The 25838-nt window shown below is 43.2% G+C and overlaps 1 protein-coding gene across 1 annotated transcript in view; it reads right to left on the bottom strand.

Annotated features, from left to right (window-relative positions):
• Window positions 1–25838, bottom strand: part of CNOT1 (CCR4-NOT transcription complex subunit 1) — a gene marked incomplete in the record, with an annotated part of 753971 nt that overhangs the window by 450152 nt on the left and 277981 nt on the right. Inside the window, 2 exon segments of the mRNA XM_053702424.1 lie at window positions 23619–23858; window positions 23964–24042. Of these exon segments, the coding sequence (XP_053558399.1) occupies window positions 23619–23858; window positions 23964–24042 (319 nt within the window).

Here is a 25838-nt window from a genome sequence, read left to right as displayed (position 1 = left end):
ATTCTGGCAATCAAACGAGGAAGGAGAGGAAATGGTGGAAACACATAAGCCAGGTTGAACGACCAGGGTACTGCTAGAGCATCTATCAGTACTGTCTAAGGATACCTGGACCCGTAATGAGGAAGTTTGGCATTCTGACGAGACACCATCAGATCCAATTCTGGTGTGCCCCATTGCTGAATCAATTGTGCAAACACCTCCGGATGGAGTTCCCACTCCCCCGGATGAAAAGTCTGACGACTTAGAAAATCCGCTTCCCAGTTCTCCACTCCTGGGATATAGATTGCTGATAGATGGCAAGAGAGAGTCTCTGCCCATTGAATTATCTTGAAGAAATTAAAAACTAATATTTTATCACCTCTTTCACTTTACCCTTCCTAGTACTTAGAGTAGGCAAAGAGAATGACTGGGGGGTGGAGCTAAGGGAGGAGCTATATAAACCGCTCTGCTGTGGTGCTCTTTGCCACTTCCTTTTAGCAGGAGGATAATATCCCACAAGTAAAGGATGAATCCGTGGACTCATCTTACCTTTATAGAAGAAAGAAGTAGTCGTAACTTTCTGACCCTTGTGTTTCCCAGAGAAAACAAATAAAGCAGAAGACTGGTGAAAATCCTTAATTGCCTGTAAATAGTATTTCAACGCACGCACCACATCTAGGTTGTGCAACAGACGCTCTTTATGAGAAGGGTTAGGACACAAAGGAACGATTTGTTGATTAATGTTCCTATCCGAAACCACTTTAGGGAGGAACCCTAACTTAGTCCGCAGAACTACCTTATCCGCATGAAAAAACAGAATTTATGTTTACCTGATAAATTTCTTTCTCCAACGGTGTGTCCGGTCCACGGCGTCATCCTTACTTGTGGGATATTCTCTTCCCCAACAGGAAATGGCAAAGAGCCCAGCAAAGCTGGTCACATGATCCCTCCTAGGCTCCGCCTACCCCAGTCATTCGACCGACGTTAAGGAGGAATATTTGCATAGGAGAAACCATATGGTACCGTGGTGACTGTAGTTAAAGAAAATAAATTATCAGACCTGATTAAAAAACCACGGCGGGCCGTGGACCGGACACACCGTTGGAGAAAGAAATTTATCAGGTAAACATAAATTCTGTTTTCTCCAACATAGGTGTGTCCGGTCCACGGCGTCATCCTTACTTGTGGGAACCAATACCAAAGCTTTAGGACACGGATGAAGGGAGGGAGCAAATCAGGTCACCTAAATGGAAGGCACCACGGCTTGCAAAACCTTTCTCCCAAAAATAGCCTCAGAAGAAGCAAAAGTATCAAACTTGTAAAATTTGGTAAAAGTGTGCAGTGAAGACCAAGTCGCTGCCCTACATATCTGATCAACAGAAGCCTCGTTCTTGAAGGCCCATGTGGAAGCCACAGCCCTAGTGGAATGAGCTGTGATTCTTTCGGGAGGCTGCCGTCCGGCAGTCTCGTAAGCCAATCTGATGATGCTTTTAATCCAAAAAGAGAGAGAGGTAGAAGTTGCTTTTTGACCTCTCCTTTTACCTGAATAAACAACAAACAAGGAAGATGTTTGTCTAAAATCCTTTGTAGCATCTAAATAGAATTTTAGAGCGCGAACAACATCCAAATTGTGCAACAAACGTTCCTTCTTTGAAACTGGTTTTGGACACAGAGAAGGTACGATAATCTCCTGGTTAATGTTTTTGTTAGAAACAACTTTTGGAAGAAAACCAGGTTTAGTACGTAAAACCACCTTATCTGCATGAAACACCAGATAAGGAGGAGAACACTGCAGAGCAGATAATTCTGAGACTCTTCTAGCAGAAGAAATCGCAACTAAAAACAAAACTTTCCAAGATAATAACTTAATATCAACGGAATGTAAGGGTTCAAACGGAACCCCCTGAAGAACCGAAAGAACTAAATTGAGACTCCAAGGAGGAGTCAAAGGTTTGTAAACAGGCTTGATTCTAACCAGAGCCTGAACAAAGGCTTGAACATCTGGCACAGCTGCCAGCTTTTTGTGAAGTAATACCGACAAGGCAGAAATCTGTCCCTTCAGGGAACTAGCAGATAATCCTTTTTCCAATCCTTCTTGAAGGAAGGATAGAATCCTAGGAATCTTAACCTTGTCCCAAGGGAATCCTTTAGATTCACACCAACAGATATATTTTTTCCAAATTTTGTGGTAAATCTTTCTAGTTACAGGCTTTCTGGCCTGAACAAGAGTATCGATAACAGAATCTGAGAATCCTCGCTTCGATAAAATCAAGCGTTCAATCTCCAAGCAGTCAGCTGGAGTGAAACCAGATTCGGATGTTCGAACGGACCCTGAATAAGAAGGTCTCGTCTCAAAGGTAGCTTCCAAGGTGGAGCCGATGACATATTCACCAGATCTGCATACCAAGTCCTGCGTGGCCACGCAGGAGCTATCAAGATCACCGACGCCCTCTCCTGATTGATCCTGGCTACCAGCCTGGGGATGAGAGGAAATGGCGGGAACACATAAGCTAGTTTGAAGGTCCAAGGTGCTACTAGTGCATCCACTAGAGCCGCCTTGGGATCCCTGGATCTGGCCCCGTAGCAAGGAACTTTGAAGTTCTGACGAGAGGCCATCAGATCCATGTCTGGAATGCCCCACAGGTGAGTGACTTGGGCAAAGATTTCCGGATGGAGTTCCCACTCCCCCGGATGCAATGTCTGACGACTCAGAAAATCCGCTTCCCAATTTTCCACTCCTGGGATGTGGATAGCAGACAGGTGGCAGGAGTGAGACTCCGCCCATAGAATGATTTTGGTCACTTCTTCCATCGCTAGGGAACTCCTTGTTCCCCCCTGATGGTTGATGTACGCAACAGTTGTCATGTTGTCTGATTGAAACCGTATGAACTTGGTCCTCGCTAGCCGAGGCCAGGCCTTGAGAGCATTGAATATCGCTCTCAGTTCCAGAATATTTATCGGTAGAAGAGATTCTTCCCGAGACCAAAGACCCTGAGCTTTCAGGGATCCCCAGACCGCGCCCCAGCCCATCAGACTGGCGTCGGTCGTGACAATGACCCACTCTGGTCTGCGGAACGTCATCCCTTGAGACAGATTGTCCAGGGACAGCCACCAACGGAGTGAGTCTCTGGTCCTCTGATTTACTTGTATCTTCGGAGACAAGTCTGTATAGTCCCCATTCCACTGACTGAGCATGCACAGTTGTAATGGTCTTAGATGAATGCGCGCAAAAGGAACTATGTCCATCGCCGCTACCATCAACCCGATCACTTCCATGCACTGAGCTATGGAAGGAAGAGGAACGGAATGAAGTATCCGACAAGAGTCTAGAAGTTTTGTTTTTCTGGCCTCTGTTAGAAAGATCCTCATTTCTAAAGAGTCTATAATTGTTCCCAAGAAGGGAACCCTTGTTGACGGGGATAGAGAACTCTTTTCCACGTTCACTTTCCAGCCGTGAGATCTGAGAAAGGCCAGGACAATGTCCGTGTGAGCCTTTGCTTGAGGAAGGGACGACGCTTGAATCAGAATGTCGTCCAGGTAAGGTACTACTGCAATGCCCCTTGGTCTTAGCACCGCTAGAAGGGAGCCTAGTACCTTTGTGAAAATCCTTGGAGCAGTGGCTAATCCGAAAGGAAGCGCCACGAACTGGTAATGTTTGTCCAGGAATGCAAACCTTAGGAACCGATGATGTTCCTTGTGGATAGGAATATGTAGATACGCATCCTTTAAATCCACCGTGGTCATGAATTGACCCTCCTGGATGGAAGGAAGAATAGTTCGAATGGTTTCCATCTTGAAAGATGGAACCTTGAGAAACTTGTTTAAGATCTTGAGATCTAAGATTGGTCTGAACGTTCCCTCTTTTTTGGGAACTATGAACAGATTGGAGTAGAACCCCATCCCTTGTTCTCTTAGTGGAACAGGATGAATCACTCCCATTTTTAACAGGTCTTCTACACAATGTAAGAACGCCTGTCTTTTTATGTGGTCTGAAGACAACTGAGACCTGTGGAACCTCCCCCTTGGGGGAAGTCCCTTGAATTCCAGAAGATAACCCTGGGAGACTATTTCTAGCGCCCAAGGATCCAGAACATCTCTTGCCCAAGCCTGAGCGAAGAGAGAGAGTCTGCCCCCCACCAGATCCGGTCCCGGATCGGGGGCCAATATTTCATGCTGTCTTGGTAGCAGTGGCAGGCTTCTTGGCCTGCTTTCCCTTGTTCCAGCCTTGCATTGGTCTCCAAGCTGGCTTGGCTTGAGAAGTATTACCCTCTTGCTTAGAGGACGTAGCACTTTGGGCTGGTCCGTTTTTACGAAAGGGACGAAAATTGGGTCTATTTTTTGCCTTGAAAGGCCGATCCTGAGGAAGGGCGTGGCCCTTACCCCCAGTGATATCCGAGATAATCTCTTCCAAGTCAGGGCCAAACAGCGTTTTCCCCTTGAAAGGAATGTTTAGTAGCTTGTTCTTGGAAGACGCGTCAGCCGACCAAGATTTCAACCAAAGCGCTCTGCGCGCCACAATAGCAAACCCAGAATTCTTAGCCGCTAACCTAGCCAATTGCAAAGTGGCGTCTAGGGTGAAAGAATTAGCCAATTTGAGAGCATTGATTCTGTCCATAATCTCCTCATAAGGAGGAGAATCACTATCGAGCGCCTTTATCAGTTCATCAAACCAGAAACATGCGGCTGTAGTGACAGGGACAATGCATGAAATTGGTTGTAGAAGGTAACCCTGCTGAACAAACATCTTTTTAAGCAAACCTTCTAATTTTTTATCCATAGGATCTTTGAAAGCACAACTATCCTCTATGGGTATAGTGGTGCGTTTGTTTAAAGTAGAAACCGCTCCCTCGACCTTGGGGACTGTCTGCCATAAGTCCTTTCTGGGGTCGACCATAGGAAACAATTTTTTAAATATGGGGGGAGGGACGAAAGGAATACCGGGCCTTTCCCATTCTTTATTAACAATGTCCGCCACCCGCTTGGGTATAGGAAAAGCTTCTGGGAGCTCCGGCACCTCTAGGAACTTGTCCATTTTACATAGTTTCTCTGGGATGACCAACTTTTCACAATCATCCAGAGTGGATAATACCTCCTTAAGCAGAATGCGGAGATGTTCCAACTTAAATTTAAATGCAATTACATCAGGTTCAGCCTGTTGAGAAATGTTCCCTGAATCAGTAATTTCTCCCTCAGACAAAACCTCCCTGGCCCCCTCAGATTGGGTTAGGGGCCCTTCAGAGATATTAATATCAGCGTCGTCATGCTCTTCAGTAACTAAAACAGAGCAGCCACGCTTACGCTGACCAGGGTTCATTTTGGCTAAAATGTTTTTGACAGAATTATCCATTACAGCCGTTAATTGTTGCATAGTAAGCAGTATTGGCGCGCTAGATGTACTAGGGGCCTCCTGAGTGGGCAAGACTCGTGTAGACGAAGGAGGGAATGATGCAGTACCATGCTTACTCCCCTCACTTGAGGAATCATCTTGGGCATCATTGTCATTATCACATAAATCACATTTATTTAAATGAACAGGAATTCTGGCTTCCCCACATTCAGAACACAGTCTATCTGGTAGTTCAGACATGTTAAACAGGCATAAACTTGATAATAAAGTACAAAAAACGTTTTAAAATAAAACCGTTACTGTCACTTTAAATTTTAAACTGAACACACTTTATTACTGCAATTGCGAAAAAACATGAAGGAATTGTACAAAATTCACCAAATTTTCACCACAGTGTCTTAAAGCCTTAAAAGTATTGCACACCAAATTTGGAAGCTTTAACCCTTAAAATAACGGAACCGGAGCCGTTTTAACACTTTAACCCCTTTACAGTCCCTGGTATCTGCTTTGCTGAGACCCAACCAAGCCCAAAGGGGAATACGATACCAAATGACGCCTTCAGAAAGTCTTTTCTAAGTATCAGAGCTCCTCTCACATGCGACTGCATGCCATGCCTCTCAAAAACAAGTGCGCCACACCGGCGCGAAAATGAGGCTCTGCTTATGCTTTGGGAAAGCCCCAGAGAAATAAGGTGTCTAATACAGTGCCTGCCGATATTATAATATCAATAAACCCAGATAAAATGATTCCTCAAAGCTAAATATGTTTTAAAACTTAATCGATTTAGCCCAGAAAAAGTCTACAATCTTAATAAGCCCTTGTGAAGCCCTTATTTACCATCGTAATAAACATGGCTTACCGGATCCCATAGGGAAAAATGACAGCTTCCAGCATTACATCGTCTTGTTAGAATGTGTCATACCTCAAGCAGCAAGAGACTGCACACTGTTCCCCCAACTGAAGTTAATTGCTCTCAACAGTCCTGTGTGGAACAGCCATGGATTTTAGTTACGGTGCTAAAATCATTTTCCTCATACAAACAGAAATCTTCATCTCTTTTCTGTTTCTGAGTAAATAGTACATACCAGCACTATTTTAAAATAACAAACTCTTGATTGAATAATAAAAACTACAGTTAAACACTAAAAAACTCTAAGCCATCTCCGTGGAGATGTTGCCTGTACAACGGCAAAGAGAATGACTGGGGTAGGCGGAGCCTAGGAGGGATCATGTGACCAGCTTTGCTGGGCTCTTTGCCATTTCCTGTTGGGGAAGAGAATATCCCACAAGTAAGGATGACGCCGTGGACCGGACACACCTATGTTGGAGAAATAAGGTAAGGGGCTTCATACTGCAACGCCGAGAGCTCAGACTCTACGAGCAGAAGAAATTGCAACGAGAAAAAAAACTTTCCAAGGTAACATCTTAATAGCTAAAGAATGCATAGGCTCAAAAGGAGCCTGTTGAAGAACTTTAACAAGGTTAAGACTCCAGGGAGGAGTAACAGGTTTGAACACAGGCCTGACCCTGACCATGGCCTGACAGAAGGATTGCAAATCTGGCACATCCGCCAGACGTTTAGGTAACAAAATAGATAAAGGCGGAAATCTGACCCTTCAAGGTACTAGTATATAATCCCTTCTCCAGACCCTCCTGGAGAAAGTCAAAATTCTAGGAATCCGAACTCTACTCCAAGTGTAACCTCTGGATTCAAACCAATACAGATATTTACGCCATATCTTACAGTAAATCTTTCTGGTAACAGGCTTACGAGCCTGATTCATAGTCTCAATGACTGACTCAGAAAAAAACACGCTTAGATAGAATTAAAGCGTTCAATCTTCAAGCAGTCACCTTCAGAGAAACTAGATTTGGATGAAGAAAGGGACTTTGACTTAGAAGGTCCTTCCTCAGGGGGAGTCTCCAAGAAGGGAGAGACGACATCTCCACTAGGTCTGCATACCAGATCCAACGAGGCCACGCCAGCGCAATAAGGATCACTGACGCCCTCTCCTGTTTGTTTCGAGCAATGACCAGAGTAAGGAGAGCGAACGGAGGAAAAAGGTATGCTAGACTGAAATTCCAAGGGACCATTAGAGCATCTATTAGTACAGCCTGGGGATCCCTGGACCTCGACCCGTACCTCGGGAGCTTAGCATTCTGTTGAGATGCCATGAGATCCAGCTCCGGCTGTTCCCATTTGAGAATAAAGTTCAAAAACACCTCCGGATGGAGTTCCCACTCCACAGGGTGAAAGGTCTGTCTGCTCAGAATATCCGCTTCTCAATTGTCCACTTCTGGAATGTGGATTGCAGATAGACAGCAGTTTTGTGTCTCCGCCCACAGAATAATCTTTGCTACCTCTGGCATGGCCAAGGAACTCAGAGTTCCTCACTGGTGGTTGATGTAAGCCACTGGAGGTTATGTTGTCCGACTGAAACCTGATAAACCCGGGCTGAAGCTAACGGAGGCCAAGCCAGAAGAGCATTGAAGATTGCCCTCAACATTAGAATGTTTATGGGAGGAACAGACTCCTCCCAAGTCTAAGTTCCCTGAGCCTTTAGTGAGCCCCAGACTGCTCCCCATACCAGTAGGCTGGCATCCGTTGGCACAATCACCCAGGAGGGTCTGCGAAAGCAGGTTCCCTGGGAGAGATGATCCTGAGACAACCACCAAGGAAGAGAGTCTCTTGTCGCCTGATCCAGATGAATTCATGGAGACAGATCCGCATGATCCCCGTTCCACTGCCGGAGCATGCATAACTGCAGAAGTATGAGATGGAACCGGGAAAACGGAATGATGTCCATGGCAGCTACCATCAGACCAATTACATCCATACATTAAGCCACAGATGACTGAGGGAATGGCTGAAGGGCCAAACAAAAGTCAAGGATCTTTGACTTTCTGACCTCTGTCAGAAATATTTTCATTGATAAGTAATCTATTATGGTTCCCAGGAATACTACTCTTGTAAGCTGGAATCAAGGAACTCTTTCCCAAATTCACTTTCCATCTGTGAGAACGGAGAAAAGATAACATCTCTGTGTGGGAGCTTGCTTGTTGAAAGGATGTCGCCTGGACAAGAATGTCATCCAGATAAGGCGCCACTGCAATGCCCTGCAACCGGAGCACAGCCAACAGGGATCCCAGGACCTTTGAGAAAATTCTGGGAGCTGTGGCAAGGCCGAATGGAAAAGCCATAAACTGGAAGTGTTTGTCCAGAAAGTCAGAAACTTGTGATGATCCCTGTGGATGGGAACGTGTAGGTACGCATCCTTTAAATCTACTGTTGTCATGAATTGACCCTCTTGAACCAAGGGAAGAATGGAAAGATCAGTCTCCATCTTGAAGGATGGTACTCTGAGGAACTTGTTAATTTTGAGTTCTAAAATTGGTCTGAAAGTTCCTTCTTTTTTAGGAACCACAAACAGATTGGAGTAGAATCCCAGACCCTGTTCCTGCATTGGAACAGGAACTATCACTCCTAGGTCGGAAAGGTCCCGGACACAGTGCAAGAACGCCTCTCTCTTTATCTGGTCTACAGATAACCTTGAGAGCAGAAACCTGCCCCTGGGAGGAAAGGGTCTGAACTCTAGTTTGTATCCCTGGGACACGATTTCTACTGTCCAGGGACCAGGCACATCCCGAACCCAGGTCTGAGCAAAGAAGGAAAGTCTGCCCCCCACAAGATCCAGTCCCGGATCGGGGGCAGACCCTTCATACTGACTTTGAGTCACTAACAGGCTTCTTAGATTGCTTCACTTTGTTCCAAAACTGGTTGGACCTCCAGGAAGGCTTGGACTGATCCTGCTTGGCAGCGGGAGAGGAAGTCTTACCCTTAAAGTTTCGAAAGGAACGAAAATTACTCTGACGTCCCTTCTGCCTATTCCTCTTATCCTGAGGGAGGAAATTACCCTTACCTCCCGTAATGTCTGAAATAATTTCAGCCAGGCCTGGCCCGAACAAGGTCTTACCCTTGAAGGGAATCGCCAAAAGCTTAGACTTAAGACACATCTGCAGACCATGATTTCAACCATAAAGCTCTGTGGGCCAGTACTGCAAAACCAGAAATCTTTGCTCCCAACTTAATAAAGGAATTGGCCAACTTAAGAGCTTTGATCCTATCCTGGATCTCCACAAGGGGAGTATCTGTCTGAAAAGATTCAGACAACGCATCAAACCAGTATGCCGCCGCACTAGTGACGGTAGCAATACACACCGCAGATTTCCATTGTAAACCCTGGTGTACATACATCTTTTTTAGTGACCCTTCACACTTCTTATCCATAGGATCCTTAAATGAACAGCTATCCTCTATGGGAAAAGTGGTTCTCTTAGCCAAAGTGGAAATTGCCCCATCCACCTTGAGGACCGTCTGCCAATGATAGAGTTATTGGAAACATCTTCTTAAAAATTGGGGATGGAGGAAAAGGGATACCAGGTCTCTCCCATTCCCGAGCAATAATCTCTGTAGCCTGGTCTGGTACCGAAAAGACCTCCACCATGAAAGGAATGTCAAACTTACTTGACTTCTTAGGATTGACCACGACAGTCATGTCAGTCATCCAGAGTGGCCAAAATCTCCTTAAGCAACAACCGGAGGTGTTCTAGCTTAAACCTGATACAACTTCAGTGTCAGTAGAAGGAATTACAGTCTGAGACTTCACCCTCAGATGCTACCAAAGTATCTTCCTCAGACTTCTGGGAGGGAACATTCAGAATAGCCACGCCTGTGTCAGAAACCTTACTCACGGATTCCTTACATTTCCTCTTGCGCTTTCCCTGTAGCATGGGAAAAGCAGACAGCACATCAGTTACCGCAGAGGATGTGTGGGTAGCAATGTCTTGCAAGGTAACCCCAACTGGAGTGTGAGAGGAAACGCAGGGCACTGCATGTGTGGACGATGTTTGAGACACCTGAGGAGAAAGATGAGGCATATCTCTAACAGGTCTATCCCTGTTTAAAAGTCTATCCCTGTAATGTAATGTTCCTTCAATACATGAGGGACAAAATGGAATTGGGGGTTCCACATTAAAATTAAAATACAAGCCACATGCAACATTGTCCAGTGCCTCTTGATCCATCTTTACTCAATTTATAAACAAAATAAACTCAACAGCTTTATTTAAGTTTGAAATACCAAAAAAAACACGATACGGTCACTTTAAAATTTTAAAAGTAAAAATATTTTTCTCTTTTATTCCTAGACTACCGCAAAAAAAAAAAAAACAGCAGTGTACAATAATCCTCAGGCAGCCTCCTCACCACCTCAGCACTCCTTGCTTAGGTGCCTACCTATCCCCCTGTGAACCAGACAAACTACGATCCGTACTAAATTCTAGGTGTTCAAAAAACTGCTACGTAACACTTGTCACGATTCCTTTAGCAGAGACGCAGTAACACACTTCGGACCGGAACTAAAATGAAAAGCTCCGGAAAGGCGTGCAACACTAATTGCCGCCTCAGAAGCCCACCCTTCCTATTCGTGGGCGTAACCCAACTAAAAAGAAGCCAGTCACCATTATTATCAATGCCAGAGCCGTTACATAATCTTCCATAGTAAAAAACACACCGACTCTGTCCTCCAAGGACCGGAATGAAAATCGGAACAATAACCATATCTGAGCCTTCAGAACGGGAATAAATAAATCTTGAGCCTCTCTCCACAAGACTATATATCCCCAGTGCCTGCACACACTGCCTACTAAAATCCTATTAACCCCAAATAGGATCGTTAGTGTCCCAAAATCAGGCTTAACTGAAAAAGTGCCACATTCATCAAGAAAATAAAATTAGGCACTTACCTGAAGAACAATCTGCCCGGCAGCAGGGCAGCTCACATGGACCCGTGGGAAAAATAGGAAAGGCTGAATAATCCTAATCAGGCTTTTCAGAAAGGGCAGCAACAAATATTTGGGAGGCGCAGTGAGGATTATACCCAACTGCTTAAAAGCTACCACTGCTCTACTGAAGAGACTGACATGGGCTATGGCTAAACCCTGGAGGAAGCAGGACAACCTTGCTCTGCTTCAAAATAAAATCTTGATTGAAAAATCTTCTTTCAGAAACCTAAACTTTACCACCTCCTTGCTTTTAACGTAGGCAAAAGAGAATGACTGGGGATGGAGGGAAGGGAGGTGATACTTATCAGCTTTGCTGTGGTGCTCTTTGCCGCCTCCTGCTGGCCAGGAGTGATATTCCCAATAGTAATTAGAGATTATCCGTGGACTCACCGTGTCATTAGAAAGAAAAAAAAAAGAATACAATGGGATTAAAGCAAATTTGATAACAAAAGTAAATTGGAAACTTTTGTTAAAGTTATATGCTCTTGTCTGAATCACAAAATATTTGTTTTGTGTTTCATATCCCTTTAATCTCCACTAACTTTATGTGGGGGAAGCCACAGCTAGTTTGCAGATTTTCATCTCATCCAAAGACAAATAGGAAACGGATAACTTGTGAAGCCCGTCATGTACACCATGCTGGGGTGCTCTTTGCCTCCCTCCTGCTGGCCAGGAGTTGAATATCAAACTAGCAATTGAAATGTCGTCATGGAGTCTCCATACCACAGGAAAGAAAAAACAAAATTTATGCTTACCTGATAAATGTCTCTTTTGCGATGCACCGAGTCCACGGTTTCATCCTTACTTGTGGGATATTATCCTTCCTAACAGGAAGTGGCAAAGAGCACCACAGCAGAGCTGTCTATATAGCTCCCCCCTTAACTCCACCCCCCAGTCATTCGACCAAAGGCCAAGGAAGAAAAAGGAGAAACTATAAGGTGCAGAGGTGACTGAAGTTTTCAATAAAAAATACTGTCTTGAATAGACAGGGCGGGCCTTGGACTCGGTACATCGCAAAAGAAAGAAATTTATCGGGTAAGCATAAATTTTGTTTTCTTTTGCAAGATGTACCGAGTCCACGGTTTCATCCTTACTTGTGGGATACCAATACCAAAGCTTTAGGACACGGATGAAGGGAGGGACAAGACAGGAACCTAAACGGAAGGCACCACTGCTTGCAAAACCCTCTCCCCCAAAAATAGCCTCCGAAGAAGCAAAAGTATCAAATTTGGAAAATTTGGAAAAGGTATGAAGCTAAGATCAAGTCGCAGCCTTACAAATCTGTTCAACAGAAGCATCATTTATAAAAGCCCATGTGGAAGCCATCGCTCTAGTAGAGAGCAGTAATTCTTTCAGGAGGCTGCTGTCCAGCAGTCTCATAAGCCAAACGGATGATGCTTTCCAGCCAAAAGGAAAGAGGTAGCCGTAGCCTTTTGACCCCTACGTTTTCCAGAATAGACAAACAAGATGTTTGAAGTTTTATTTGCAGGCAACCAAAGATTTCCGTCAAAGCACGAACCACGTCCAAGTTGTGCAATAAACGTTCCTTCTTAGGATTAGGACACAGAGAAGGAACAACAATCTCCTGATTGATATTCCTGTTAGTAACAACCTTAGGGAGGAACCCAGGTTTGGTACGCAAAACCACCTTATCAGCATGGAAAACAAGATAAGGCGAGTCACATTGTAATGCAGATAATTCAGAAACCCTTCGAGCTGAAGAGATAGCAACAAGAAACAGAAATTTCCAAGATAGAAGCTTAATATCTATGGAATGCATGTGATCAAACGGAACCCCCTGAAGACCCTTAAGAACTAAAATTTAGACTGCATGGCGGAGCAACAGGTTTAAAAACAGGCTTGATTCTAACTAAAGCCTGACAAAAAGCCTGAACGTCTGGGACATCTGCCAGACACTTGTGCAATAGAATAGACAAGATATCTGTCCTTTTAAGGAACTAGCTGACAATCCTTTCTCCAATCCCTCTTGAAGAAAGGACAAAATCCTAGGAATCCTGATCTTACTCCATGAGTAGCCTTTGGATTCGCACCAAAAAAGATATTTACCCCATATCTTATGATAGATTTTCCTGGCGACAGGCTTTTGAGCCTGAATCAAGGTATCTATGACCGACTCAGAGAAATCCCTCTTTGATAAAATCTTGATAAAGGTCAGTGAGGACCGAAACGCGTTGACTGGTGACCGGTAAGGAGCATTTTAATTGTGTTTACTCTATAGAAGCCCTCTGCACTATATATTTTTTTGTTCTTCTTTGGCAGGCAAGGGAAATATTTCTTGGATTAAGTATTGGGACGTATTCACGTTGTACATCCTGTTAAAGAAAATTGCTGCACATATTTTTGGAACTTAGATCTACATTTAGGATAGATCACTTACTAGACTTTCTCACACCGGAGTTTGGATCCATTCCGAGTGTAATCGCATCACCACCTTCTTAAACCTTGACTACCCAAACGAACACAGTTCAGCGACTTTTATTTTATATATTTTGTAATTTATTTAATTCATCCTTCGTTGCATTAGCGTGTGCACTTTCCATAAACCCGTGTATGGATTTTTGATCACTTTACCTGATTGGTATTTGTATTTTGTTTTCACATCAACTGTATATTTTACACTTTGTTTTTGATGTCATAATTTTGAATTTACTCACATCTTATCACACAGTTCATATTATTGTTTGTTTTTCGTTTGTTATTTCACAAGCGTGTATGATGTTATTAATTTAAGTGTATTCACCTAATTTCACCACGGCATTCTCATATCCTCCAATTACATGCATCAGCATTATATTTTTCCACACTCCATATTTAGACCGGAGCTCACCACATATTTCTGCAAATCCTACACTGTTTTCTTTTTCTTATACCCCCATATCACACCCTTAAACACATAGGTAAAACTCATGTTGTGAGCCGGGTGTTATATTCACTTTAAGAGGTTGTAAAATTCTGACCCTTTCAGGAGTAGCCTTGTCTAACTACCACCCAATCTAACACCACATAGCCTAAACTATCCTATACATTGTCACCCAAATTAATCTTTTATCGAAGTATTACCTATTTGAGACGGAATCCAATTTCATTAAAACACATGGTACCACCACTAACATTGGTCTTTTCCAGGTTCACAATATCATTTGACCTCTATATATTTTATAACATTTTTGTTTTTATTCATTTTATATAACATGGATCCATGAATCGTTGCTGTTTTAAACCCAAGTGTAATAGCTTTTTACATTGTCTAGAATTGTATTAAAGTGTACTTTTTAATTTTCATCGTTATAGTGGTATTTTTTGTTCTGATCCTAGACCCAGCCTATTTTTTGGCGCTTTGATACTCCTTCCTCACAAATTGCTTACCACTTATTGGCAACTAGGTGCCATTGTATCAGAGCTAGAGGTCTTTTTTGCTTGTTGGCGCTCTGTAAAACAGAATTTATGTTTACCTGATAAATTACTTTCTCCAACGGTGTGTCCGGTCCACGGCGTCATCCTTACTTGTGGGATATTCTCTTCCCCAACAGGAAATGGCAAAGAGCCCAGCAAAGCAGGTCACATGATCCCTCATAGGCTCCGCCTACCCCAGTCATTCGACCGACGTTAAGGAGGAATATTTGCATAGGAGAAACCATATGATACCGTGGTGACTGTAGTTAAAGAAAATAAATTATCAGACCTGATTAAAAAACCAGGGCGGGCCGTGGACCGGACACACCGTTGGAGAAAGTAATTTATCAGGTAAACATAAATTCTGTTTTCTCCAACATAGGTGTGTCCGGTCCACGGCGTCATCCTTACTTGTGGGAACCAATACCAAAGCTTTAGGACACGGATGATGGGAGGGAGCAAATCAGGTCACCTAGATGGAAGGCACCACGGCTTGCAAAACCTTTCTCCCAAAAATAGCCTCAGAAGAAGCAAAAGTATCAAACTTGTAAAATTTGGTAAAAGTGTGCAGTGAAGACCAAGTCGCTGCCCTACATATCTGATCAACAGAAGCCTCGTTCTTGAAGGCCCATGTGGAAGCCACAGCCCTAGTGGAATGAGCTGTGATTCTTTCGGGAGGCTGCCGTCCGGCAGTCTCGTAAGCCAATCTGATGATGCTTTTAATCCAAAAAGAGAGAGAGGTAGAAGTTGCTTTTTGACCTCTCCTTTTACCTGAATAAACAACAAACAAGGAAGATGTTTGTCTAAAATCCTTTGTAGCATCTAAATAGAATTTTAGAGCGCGAACAACATCCAAATTGTGCAACAAACGTTCCTTCTTTGAAACTGGTTTCGGACACAGAGAAGGTACGATAATCTCCTGGTTAATGTTCTTGTTAGAAACAACTTTTGGAAGAAAACCAGGTTTAGTACGTAAAACCACCTTATCTGCATGGAACACCAGATAAGGAGGAGAACACTGCAGAGCAGATAATTCTGAAACTCTTCTAGCAGAAGAAATTGCAACCAAAAACAAAACTTTCCAAGATAATAACTTAATATCAACGGAATGCAAGGGTTCAAACGGAACCCCCTGAAGAACTGAAAGAACTAAGTTGAGACTCCAAGGAGGAGTCAAAGGTTTGTAAACAGGCTTGATTCTAACCAGAGCCTGAACAAAGGCTTGAACATCTGGCACAGCTGCCAGCTTTTTGTGAAGTAACACAGACAAGGCAGAAATCTGTCCCTTCAAGGAACTTGCAGATAATCCTTTTTCCAATCCTTCTTGAAGGAAGGATAGAATCTTAGGAATCTTAACCTTGTCCCAAGGGAATCCTTTAGATTCACACCAACAGATATATTTTTTCCAAATTTTGTGGTAAATTTTTCTAGTTACAGGCTTTCTGGCCTGAACAAGAGTATCAATAACAGTATCTGAGAACCCTCGCTTCGATAAAATCAAGCGTTCAATCTCCAAGCAGTCAGCTGGAGTGAGACCAGATTCGGATGTTCGAACGGACCTTGAACAAGAAGGTCTCGTCTCAAAGGTAGCTTCCATGGTGGAGCCGATGACATATTCACCAGATCTGCATAACAAGTCCTGCGTGGCCACGCAGGAGCTATCAAGATCACCGACGCCCTCTCCTAATTGATCCTGGCTACCAGCCTGGGGATGAGAGGAAACGGCGGGAATACATAAGCTAGTTTGAAGGTCCAAGGTGCTACTAGTGCATCTACTAGAGTCGCCTTGGGATCCCTGGATCTGGACCCGTAGCAAGGAACTTTGAAGTTCTGACGAGAGGCCATCAGATCCATGTCTGGAATGCCCCACAGTTGAGTGATTTGGGCAAAGATTTCCGGATGGAGTTCCCACTCCCCCGGATGCAATGTCTGACGACTCAGAAAATCCGCTTCCCAATTTTCCACTCCTGGGATGTGGATTGCAGACAGGTGGCAGGAGTGAGTCTCCGCCCATTGAATGATTTTGGTCACTTCTTCCATCGCCAGGGAACTCCTTGTTCCCCCCTGATGGTTGATGTACGCAACAGTCGTCATGTTGTCTGATTGAAACCGTATGAACTTGGCCCTCGCTAGCTGAGGCCAAGCCTTGAGAGCATTGAATATCGCTCTCAGTTCCAGAATATTTATCGGTAGAAGAGATTCTTCCCGAGACCAAAGACCCTGAGCTTTCAGGGATCCCCAGACCGCGCCCCAGCCCATCAGACTGGCGTCGGTCGTGACAATGACCCACTCTGGTCTGCGGAACTGAGCATGCACAGTTGTAATGGTCTTAGATGAATGCGCGCAAAAGGAACTATGTCCATTGCCGCTACCATCAAACCTATCACTTCCATGCACTGCGCTATGGAAGGAAGAGGAACGGAATGAAGTATCCGACAAGAGTCTAGAAGTTTTGTTTTTCTGGCCTCTGTCAGAAAAATCCTCATTTCTAAGGAGTCTATTATTGTTCCCAAGAAGGGAACCCTTGTTGACGGAGATAGAGAACTCTTTTCCATGTTCACTTTCCATCCGTGAGATCTGAGAAAGGCCAGGACGATGTCCGTGTGAGCCTTTGCTTGAGGAAGGGACGACGCTTGAATCAGAATGTCGTCCAAGTAAGGTACTACAGCAATGCCCCTTGGTCTTAGCACCGCTAGAAGGGACCCTAGTACCTTTGTGAAAATCCTTGGAGCAGTGGCTAATCCGAAAGGAAGCGCCACGAACTGGTAATGCTTGTCCAGGAATGCGAACCTTAGGAACCGATGATGTTCCTTGTGGATAGGAATATGTAGATACGCATCCTTTAAATCCACCGTGGTCATGAATTGACCTTCCTGGATGGAAGGAAGAATTGTTCGAATGGTTTCCATTTTGAACGATGGAACCTTGAGAAACTTTTTTAAGATCTTGAGATCTAAGATTGGTCTGAACGTTCCCTCTTTTTTGGGAACTATGAACAGATTGGAGTAGAACCCCATCCCTTGTTCTCCTAATGGAACAGGATGAATCACTCCCATTTTTAACAGGTCTTCTACACAATGTAAGAATGCCTGTCTTTTTATGTGGTCTGAAGACAACTGAGACCTGTGGAACCTCCCCCTTGGGGGAAGCCCCTTGAATTCCAGAAGATAACCTTGGGAGACTATTTCTAGTGCCCAAGGATCCAGAACATCTCTTGCCCAAGCCTGAGCGAAGAGAGAGAGTCTGCCCCCCACCAGAACCGGTCCCGGATCGGGGGCCAACATTTCATGCTGTCTTGGTAGCAGTGGCAGGTTTCTTGGCCTGCTTTCCCTTGTTCCAGCCTTGCATTGGTCTCCAAGCTTGCTTGGCTTGAGAAGTATTACCCTCTTGCTTAGAGGACGTAGCACTTTGGGCTGGTCCGTTTCTACGAAAGGGACGAAAATTAGGTTTATTTTTGGCCTTGAAAGGCCGATCCTGAGGAAGGGCGTGGCCCTTACCCCCAGTGATATCAGAGATAATCTCTTTCAAGTCAGGGCCAAACAGCGTTTTCCCCTTGAAAGGAATGTTAAGTAGTTTGTTCTTGGAAGACGCATCAGCTGACCAAGATTTCAACCAAAGCGCTCTGCGCGCCACAATAGCAAACCCAGAATTCTTAGCCGCTAACCTAGCCAATTGCAAAGTGGCGTCTAGGGTGAAAGAATTAGCCAATTTGAGAGCACTGATTCTGTCCATAATCTCCTCATAAGGAGGAGAATCACTATCGACCGCCTTTACCAGCTCATCGAACCAGAAACACGCGGCTGTAGCGACAGGGACAATGCATGAAATTGGTTGTAGAAGGTAACCCTGCTGAACAAACATTTTTTTAAGTAAACCTTCTAATTTTTTATCCATAGGATCTTTGAAAGCACAACTATCTTCTATGGGTATAGTGGTGCGTTTGTTTAAAGTGGAAACCGCTCCCTCGACCTTGGGGACTGTCTGCCATAAGTCCTTTCTGGGGTCGACCATAGGAAACAATTTTTTAAATATGGGGGGAGGGACGAAAGGTATACCGGGCCTTTCCCATTCTTTATTTACAATGTCCGCCACCCGCTTGGGTATAGGAAAAGCTTCTGGGAGCCCCGGGACCTCTAGGAACTTGTCCATTTTACATAGTTTCTCTGGGATGACCAAATTGTCACAATCATCCAGAGTGGATAATACCTCCTTAAGCAGAGCGCGGAGATGTTCCAACTTAAATTTAAATGTAATCACATCAGGTTCAGCTTGTTGAGAAATTTTCCCTGAATCTGAAATTTCTCCCTCAGACAAAACCTCCCTGGCCCCATCAGACTGGTGTAGGGGCCTTTCAGAACCATTATCATCAGCGTCGTCATGCTCTTCAGTATCTAAAACAGAGCAGTCGCGCTTACGCTGATAAGTGGGCATTTTGGCTAAAATGTTTTTGATAGAATTATCCATTACAGCCGTTAATTGTTGCATAGTAAGGAGTATTGGCGCGCTAGATGTACTAGGGGCCTCCTGAGTGGGCAAGACTCGTGTAGACGAAGGAGGGAATGATGCAGTACCATGCTTACTCCCCTCACTTGAGGAATCATCTTGGGCATCATTGTCATTGTCACATAAATCACATTTATTTAAATGAGAAGGAACTCTGGCTTCCCCACATTCAGGACACAGTCTATCTGGTAGTTCAGACATGTTAAACAGGCATAAACTTGATAACAAAGTACAAAAAACGTTTTAAAATAAAACCGTTACTGTCACTTTAAATTTTAAACTGAACACACTTTATTACTGCAATTGCGAAAAAATATGAAGGAATTGTTCAAAATTCACCAAAATTTCACCACAGTGTCTTAAAGCCTTAAAAGTATTGCACACCAAATTTGGAAGCTTTAACCCTTAAAATAACGGAACCGGAGCCGTTTTTAACTTTAACCCCTTTACAGTCCCTGGTATCTGCTTTGCTGAGACCCAACCAAGCCCAAAGGGGAATACGATACCAAATGACGCCTTCAGAAAGTCTTTTCTATGTATCAGAGCTCCTCACACATGCGACTGCATGTCATGCCTCTCAAAAACAAGTGCGCAACACCGGCGCGAAAATGAGGCTCTGCCTATGATTTGGGAAAGCCCCTAAAGAATAAGGTGTCTAAAACAGTGCCTGCCGATATAATCTTATCAAAATACCCAGATTAAATGATTCCTCAAGGCTAAATATGTGTAATATATGAATCGATTTAGCCCAGAAAAAGTCTACAGTCTTAATAAGCCCTTATGAAGCCCTTATTTACTATCTTAATAAACATGGCTTACCGGATCCCATAGGGAAAATGACAGCTTCCAGCATTACATCGTCTTGTTAGAATGTGTCATACCTCAAGCAGCAAGAGACTGCTCACTGTTCCCCCAACTGAAGTTAATTCCTCTCAACAGTCCTGTGTGGAACAGCCATGGATTTTAGTAACGGTTGCTAAAATCATTTTCCTCATACAAACAGAAATCTTCATCTCTTTTCTGTTTCAGAGTAAATAGTACATACCAGCACTATTTTAAAATAACAAACTCTTGATTGAATAATAAAAACTACAGTTAAACACTAAAAAACTCTAAGCCATCTCCGTGGAGATGTTGCCTGTACAACGGCAAAGAGAATGACTGGGGTAGGCGGAGCCTAGGAGGGATCATGTGACCAGCTTTGCTGGGCTCTTTGCCATTTCCTGTTGGGGAAGAGAATATCCCACAAGTAAGGATGACGCCGTGGACCGGACACACCTATGTTGGAGAAATCCCTTCTATTTAAACATCTTCTTAAAAACAGGAGGGGGAGCGAACGGAATACCTGGTCTATCCCACTCCTTAGTAACAATGTCCGAAATCCTCTTAGGGAACGGAAAAACATCAGTGTAAACAGGAACCTCTAAATATTTGTCAATTTTACACAATTTCCCTGGAACTACAATAGGGTCACAATCATCCAGAGTCGCTAAAACCTCCCTGAGCAATAAACGGAGGTGTTGTAGCTTAAATTTAAATGCCGTCATATCTGAATCTGTCTGAAGGAACATGTTTCCTGAATCAGAAATCTCTCCCTCAGAGAGCAAATCTCTCATCCCTACCTCTGAACATTGGGAGGGAATATCGGATACGGCTACTAAAGCGTCAGAAGGCTCAGCATTCATTCTTAACCCAGAGCTACTGCGCTTCCCTTGCAACCCAGGCAGTTTAGATAAAACCTCTGTGAGGGTAGTATTCATAACGGAGGCCATATCTTGCAAGGTAAAAGAATTAGACGCACTAGAGGTAATTGGCGTCACTTGTGCGGGCGTTACCGGTTGTGACACTTGGGGAGAACTAGAAGGCAAAACCTGATTTCCTTCTGTCTGAGAATCATCCAGTGCCAAACTCTTAAGTCAAAATATGCTGTTTGCAATTTAGAGACATATCAGTACAAGTGGGACACATTCTAAGAGGGGGGTTCCACAATGGCTTCTAACCAAATTGAGCAATGAGTTTCCTCAGTGTCAGACATGTTTAACAGGCTAGTAATGAGACAAGCAAGCTTGAAAACGCCTTATTTAATGAAAAAACAATTTTCAAAAACTGTACTGTGCCTTTAAGAGAAAAAAAAGGCATACACACACTACAAAAGTGATTAAAATTAATTCAAATTTTCCGAAATTTTTGCAGTAGACACACTAAGCTATGGTAAGATTGCACCACAAGCAATTGAACATTTAACCCCCAAATAAGAAAACCGGATTGACAAAGTGTCAAAAACCGGTAAAACCTCTGTCAGCACCTTACCACAGCTCTGCTGTGGCGCCTACCTGCCCTTAGGGATTGATAATGTGGGGATAAAGCTTCGATTAGGCCCAAGAAGTTCCCCAGGACCCTCCGGTGTTGTAGCTTGCTGCTTGTCTATAGAAAACAACTGCGCAACTGAGGCGCGAAATAAGGCCCCACCCACCACACTCGATGTTACTAAGGCCTCGTTACTCCCAGAACACACAAAAGTTTGGTTATAAATCATTCAAACCGAGTGCCCATAAGCCCTTTATGCAAGCTAGTAAAGCCCCTTCTAAGACTAGGATTACTGCTTACCCTTCCACTTATGGGGATACTGTCAGCCTGAGTTCACAGTCTCTACAGAAAAAATGACTGAACATACCTCATTGCTGTATAGCAAGAAACCGTTCCTCACATTGAAGTTTTCCTATACTCCTGAGCTTCTGTGGGAACAGCAGTGGACCTTAGTTACAAATGCTAAGATCATCATCCTCTAGGCAGAAATCTTCATCTATCTCCTGCCTGAGAGTAAATAGTACAACACCGGTACCATTTAAAAATAACAAACTCTGGAGAGATAGGGTCATATAGGCATATGTGGTGGGACTGTAGGGATATACAGAGGATCTGGCAGAAGCTTTCCGCCCTTCTTAGCCAACTTCTGGAGGAAGAGTTCCTCCTTACTATTCAGCAGGCATTACTACACGAACACATAGATAAATTCCATAAACACATTAACACGTTCATAAGAATACTATGTACAGTGACAAGAGTCTGCATAGCGAAATATTGGAAGGTAGGCTCCCCCACATGGTCAGAAATATATAACAAAATTTCCTACACTTATATCATGCATGAATACGCAGTAGACACCTTAAATAACAGAGCCTCATTCCAGAAAATATGGTTCTACTGGATCAGTAATTCGGTTTTGTCTAGGAGAGAAGCTGAGACTCCACCTGTATCTTGAGAATTGACACTAAATACAACTTAGAGACCGCGGAGGATCGCTGGGAGTGGGAATAATGTCTGTTCCCCTCCGTCCCCCCCCCCCTTCCTCCCCCCCTCTTCCTCCCCCCACCCATATTTGCTCTATACAGAGCTGGATTTATATGATCATCACTAGAGATAAGAATCATTGGCTATACTTTATCTTTGATGTTCTTTTCTTTTTCTCTAATTTGTTCTTTTTTACTGATTAAGAGGTTCACAGAGTGATAAATGTGATCAAATGTTTCTAGATATAGACAACTAATGTATAAAACGAGAAAATAGCACAGTCCTGTCTACAGAACAAAACATCCACTGGCAATATGAAGAGTATTGAAACACATAGGAGGAACTGAAGATTTACCAGATATGCTCATATTATTGTATGTTGACGTTATCAAAATTACTTTTGAACCCTTTTTGTACTGAATATGATCAAAACCTTTCTTATAACAACAATAAAAAATATTTAAACATAAAAATAACAAACTCTTGCTTGAAGATAAAATAAAAACTAACAGTTTATCACCTCTTTCACTTTACCCTTCCTGCTTAGAGCCGGCAAAGAGAATGACTGGGGGGTGGAGTTAAGGGGGGAGCTATATAGACAGCTCTGCTGTGGTGCTCTCTTTGCCACTTCCTGTTAGGAAGGATAATATCCCACAAGTATGGATGAAACCGTGGACTCGGTACATCTTGCAAAAGAAATAAATACGTTTTAATGCAGCATTTTCTTACAATACAATTACTCATTTTATTATTACAAAGTGTTTAAAAAGAAGAATTTTAAATAAGGAGCCATAAAGACTATGCTTTGTGTAAAGAATAATGTCAAGCTGAAAGAGATAAAACACAGAAATTGGGAGCTACAGCTAAAGGAGCCACCAGAAAACAAATTTAAAACTGGAACATTAAAAGCATAGGTGAGAATGAATTTCAAGTCAAAAGTATTGCTTGAAGTTTCTGCCCTTCTCCAAGTGGGGGCCTAATATTAACCCATTAGTAATTAATCTTCTTATTTATGTGCTCTCACAAGGAGCCGTATATATTTTCCCTGTACAGCATAGAGAGAACATAATTCAGCACAGGAGCAGAATGATAATTTAAAATGTATTCTTTTTTGGGCAATGCATTAAATATATGTATCAAAGTAATTATGCACATCTATATTTAAAAAAAAAAAAAAGCACAAGGCAAGCAGTTTTCACAGCACTGATTAAAATAATTTAGAAAAAAAAGGATGCCTTACCGGCACATCTTTCTTGAAGCTAACACCAGTTGGCCTAGTTATTGTGATTGTTTTTGCAGATGTGGTAGTGGTAGAGGTGGTGGCATTGTTGGTGCTAACTGGAATAGGCAGGGGAGCTTTGGTAGGTGCCTGGGCCTGTGCTTGGGCCTGAGCTTGAGATAGTGCAATGCTTCCTGGGGTAGTGATGGAACCCTGCATCTTCACTGGAGGATCCCGAGACTGCTGGCCATACTCTATATACTAGAAGGGGAGAAGAAAAAAAAAAAAAAACAACACCCCAGCTTAGTGGAACTCTATGGAAATCCAATTTTAATGTATCAAGCAGAAGATAAAATTTGCACTCACCTCCTGTAGGTGATGAGGGAATTGGATAAAGTGACTTATAGATGCCAAGTGCTGACAGTACTGGGGGTAGTCCTTCAATCTAAAATTCAAAGAAGCTATGTTAAACGATCCTTAAAAAGTAGGGTTAAGGTATGTGTGTGTAAACACCAATTCCTCATGCACTTCCTCTGTAGAATTCAGGTCTCTTGCCATCTGCTTTTATCTGAATGCAGTAGGGGAAGTGTTTAAGGAATAAGTAAAAGCAGCCATACATGTTCCCTTTTTTGGGAGGGTGGGGCCAGAATAAAGCAGTACATCCAACTCCAACCCCCAACACAGAAAACGATGACAAACTACTACAAATAAAATTTAAAAAGGTTACTTTGCACATTAAAACTCTGATACTAAAAATATACAAGCCATCACTTGTAAGATACAAGTCCCTTCCCAACAGAAGAAAAAACCATAAAACTGTCACAGCTCTTGTTCTCAACCAGCATACCCTCAGAATTGGCCTCGTTTTACCATACAGCAAAAGCTGAGACGCTAACAGAAATAAAGAAAGGGAAAAAAAGTGAGCCCGTAGAAATGCTACGCAGCAACATGCTATACCCAAAAAATAAAAAAGGAAATTTATGCTTACCTGATAAATTGATTTCTTCTACGATACGAAGAGTCCACAGATTCATCCTTACTTTTGGGATATTATCCTCCTGCTAACAGGAAGTGGCAAAGAGCATCACAGTAGAGCTGTATATATATAGCTCCTCCCTTCTCTCCACCCCCAGTCATTAAACCGAAGGTATAGGAAGAGAAAAGAAAAGCTAAAAAGGTGCAGAGGTGACTGAAGTTTTGAAAACAAAAATAAAATCTGTCTTAAAATGACAGGGAGGGCCGTGGACTTGTATCGTAGAAGAAACAGAATTTATGCTTACCTGATAAATTTTTCTCTTTTGCGATGTACCGAGTTCACGGATTCATCCTAACTTGTGGGATATTGTCCCTCCTGACAGGAAGTGGCAAAGAGAGCACCACAGCAGAGCTGTCTATATAGCTCCCCCCATAACTCCACCCCCCAGTCATTCGACCGAAGGCCAAGGAAGAAAAGGATAAACTATAAGGTGCAGAGGTGACTGAAGTTTACATAAAAAATACTATCTGCCTTGAATAGACAGGGCGGACCGTGGACTCGGTACATCGCAAAAGAAAGAAATTTATCAGGTAAGCATAAAATTCTGGGTTTTCTTGCAAGATGTACCGAGTCCACGGATTCATCCTAACTTGTGGGATACCAATACCAAAGCTTTAGGACACGGATGAAGGGAGGGACAAGACAGGAACCTAAACGGAAGGCAATACTGCTTGCAAAAGCTCTCTCCCAAAAATAGCCTCCGAAGAAGCAAAAGTATCAAATTTGTAAAATTTGTAAAAAGGTATGAAGCGAAGACCAAGTTGCAGCCTTACAAATCTATTCAACAGAAGCATCATTTTTAAAAGCCCATGTGGAAGCCACCGCTCTAGTGGAGTGAGCTGTAATTCTTTCAGGAGGCTGCTGTCCAGCAGTCTCATAAGCCAAACGGATGATGCTTTTCAGCCAAAAGGAAAGAGGTAGCCGTAGCCTTTTGACCTCTACGCTTTCCAGCATAAACAAAGAAGATGATTGGCGAAAATCTTTGGTTGCCTGCAAATAAAACTTCAAGGCATGAACCACGTCCAAGTTGTGCAACAGACGGTCCTTCTTAGAAGGATTAGGACACAGAGAAGGAACAACAATTTCCTGATTGATATTCCTGTTAGTAACAACCTTAGGGAGGAACCCAGGTTTGGTACGCAAAACCACCTTATCAGCATGGAAAACAAGATTAGGCGAGTCACATTGTAATGCAGATAGTTCAG

This window comes from Bombina bombina, chromosome 1 (assembly GCF_027579735.1).
Source record: "Bombina bombina isolate aBomBom1 chromosome 1, aBomBom1.pri, whole genome shotgun sequence".
Lineage (NCBI taxonomy): Eukaryota > Metazoa > Chordata > Amphibia > Anura > Bombinatoridae > Bombina > Bombina bombina.
The sequence above is the reverse complement of the archived record's forward strand: the minus strand, read 5'-3'. Positions and strand labels throughout refer to the sequence as shown.